The following is a 2531-nucleotide window of genomic DNA, read 5'->3' as shown; positions in this document are numbered from 1 at the left end:
TTTTTGTCTTTTTAGTAGAGACAGGGTTTTGTCATGTTGGCCAGGCTGGTCTCAAACTCCTGGCCTCAAGTGATCCACCCGCCTCGGCCTCTAAAAGTGCCGCGATTACAGGCATGAGCCACTACACCCAGCTCAGAAACACAGATTTTAAAAATAATACTCAAGGCCGGGTGCAGCTCACTACAGGCGTGAGCCACTGTGCCCAGCCTCTGTTTTTATTAAATATGGAAAGGTTATAGCTTGAAGCATATTAGAAATATGAATGTGAAGGAAATGGAGTTTGTCAATGACCAGATTGTTATAAAAACCTTCCTTTCTTCTGTCCTCTCACTAGCACTATTTAGGAGCCTACGTTTTTATTATCTTCACTGGCTTCCTCATTACCTTCTTGATCTTTACCTTCTTCAAAGTCCCTGAGACCCGTGGCAGGACTTTTGAGGATATCACACGGGCCTTTGAAGGGCAGGCGCAAGGTGCAAATAGATCTGGGAAGGACGCCGTCATGGAGATGAACAGCATCCAGCCTCCTAAGGAGACCACCAGCAATGTCTAAGTCATGCCCCCTTCCACCTCCCTCCCAGCATGGGAAAGCCATCTCTCCCTGAACAAGGGAGAGACCTCATCAGGATGAACCCAGGATTGCTTCTGAATGCTGCCACTTGGTTCCTTTCTCGTCCCACGCACTCCATGAGCACCCCAAGGCTGTTTGTTGGACTTCCAATGGCTTTTTAAAGATTTTATTTTCTGGACATTCTCTTCTGCTTAGGAGAGACCGAGTGAACCTACCTTCATTTCAGGAGGGATTGGCCACTTGGCATATGACAACTTTGCCAGCTTTTCCTCCCTTGGGTTCTAATATTGCCGCATTAGGGGATACAGGAGAAGAAAAGTAAGGTGCAGTTCCCCCAACCTCAGACTAACCAGGAAGCAGATGCACATATGAGTGTGGAAGGCAGAGGGGGTTTATGTAAGAGCACTTTCCTCACTTCGATACAGCTCTACACGGCAAATTAACTTGAGTCTTATTTATTTCATCCTCTGGTTTAATTACATAAATATTTATTTTTTAAGTGTAATTTTGCCAGATAATAAAAACAGAAGGAAATTAAGATTAGAGGGAGGTGTTTAAAGAGAGGTTATAGAGTAAAAGATTTGATGCTGGAGAGGTTCAGGTGCAATAAGTAGAATTTAGGGAGAAATGTGGTTCATTATTGGAGGGTAAATGATGTGGTGCCTGAGGTCTGCATGTTACCGCTACCAGTTTCTGTCTTTCAGATGGAAACTCTTTAATTTCTCAGAAAAGTTGTATGCCTATTTAATAAAGCCACTGATTTCCTTTGGAAATTTAAGGTAATAGTTTACATGTAGTAGTACTTGAAGTCTAGGATTATTAACTAATATGGGCATTGTAGTTAATGGCAGTTGATGGGTTCTAACTTTGGACGGAGTTGAGGGAAGGGAAAGTGATTTCTAGAAAGCCTGTTCCCCTCACTGGACGAAGTAACTCCTTCTTCTTGTAGTAGTCTCATGACTTTTGAAGTAGTCTGCCACCTATCTTGTGGGAGCCATCCAAATGAGAAACCTAAAATAATTGGTTCTTGGCAGAGATTCATTATTTCTCTACTGTGTTCTTTAGGAGATTTTAGGTGTTGATTTTCTGTTTTATTTTAACTCATACCTTTAAAGGAATTCCCCAAAGAATGTTTACAGCAAACTTGGAATTTGTAACTTTAGCTCTGGGAGAGGATTTTTTTCTGAGCGATTATTATCTACAGTGTGTTGTGGCTTTAGGGTCACGGCACGCTTGCGTATGTCTGTTACCATGTCACTGTGGTCCAATGCCAAGTGCCCTTAGGGGACTTGAATCTTTCCAATAAACCACGTTTGAGATAGCATGAGTCAATGTGCAGTGTAGCCACACTTGAGAGGATGAATGTATGTGCACTGTCACTTTGCTCTGGGTGCAAGTACGTTATTGTTGACTTATTTTCTCTGTGTTTGTTCCCACAGCCTCTTTTTCATATGTTGCTCAATCTCCCTTTCCCTTTTTGGTGCTTACACATCTCAGAACCTTTAGCCAAACCCTTGCCAATGACAGTATTTTGGTTCTCAGTTCTCACTGTTGCCTCTGCTCATGGAGCTTTTGAATAAAAACGCACCTAGCTATGGAGTGGTGTTTAGCTGGAAAGGTGACCTTCCAACTTCACGTCAACTTCTGGCTCTTCAAACAGGGTGGCAGTAAGGCAGGGAAGTTGTTTTCCTATTCCTCACTGAGAAGACTGTGAATATTTCCAGGGGGATTTTCCATTATTAATGTTAGTTTGATTCTTTGTTTTAAAATAAAAATTCTGAGTGTACATGACATCACGGACACATTATTATTATTATTATTATTATTATTATTTTTTGCCGTTCCTATGACAACAAAATCTGCTTTAAATCCTGAGTTGACTACTCAGTACCTGTTGTGACCTTGAGACTTGTATGAGACCCTCATACTCATATAAGACTGTTCTTAGAGTCTCATACAT

The 2531-nt window shown here is 41.6% G+C and overlaps 1 protein-coding gene across 1 annotated transcript in view; it reads left to right on the top strand.

Annotated features, from left to right (window-relative positions):
- Positions 1-2148, top strand: part of LOC105541836 (solute carrier family 2, facilitated glucose transporter member 3-like) — a 6381-nt gene extending 4233 nt beyond the window's left edge. The window contains exon 3 of the mRNA XM_011983077.1: positions 335-2148. Within this exon, the coding sequence (XP_011838467.1) occupies positions 335-553 (219 nt within the window). The 3' untranslated portion in view covers positions 554-2148. The remainder of the gene's footprint in view (positions 1-334) is intronic.
- Positions 2149-2531: the final 383 nt, after the last annotated feature.

Source organism: Mandrillus leucophaeus, unplaced genomic scaffold, assembly GCF_000951045.1.
Source record: "Mandrillus leucophaeus isolate KB7577 unplaced genomic scaffold, Mleu.le_1.0 Scaffold245, whole genome shotgun sequence".
NCBI classification, from domain to species: domain Eukaryota; kingdom Metazoa; phylum Chordata; class Mammalia; order Primates; family Cercopithecidae; genus Mandrillus; species Mandrillus leucophaeus.
The sequence above is the reverse complement of the archived record's forward strand: the minus strand, read 5'-3'. Positions and strand labels throughout refer to the sequence as shown.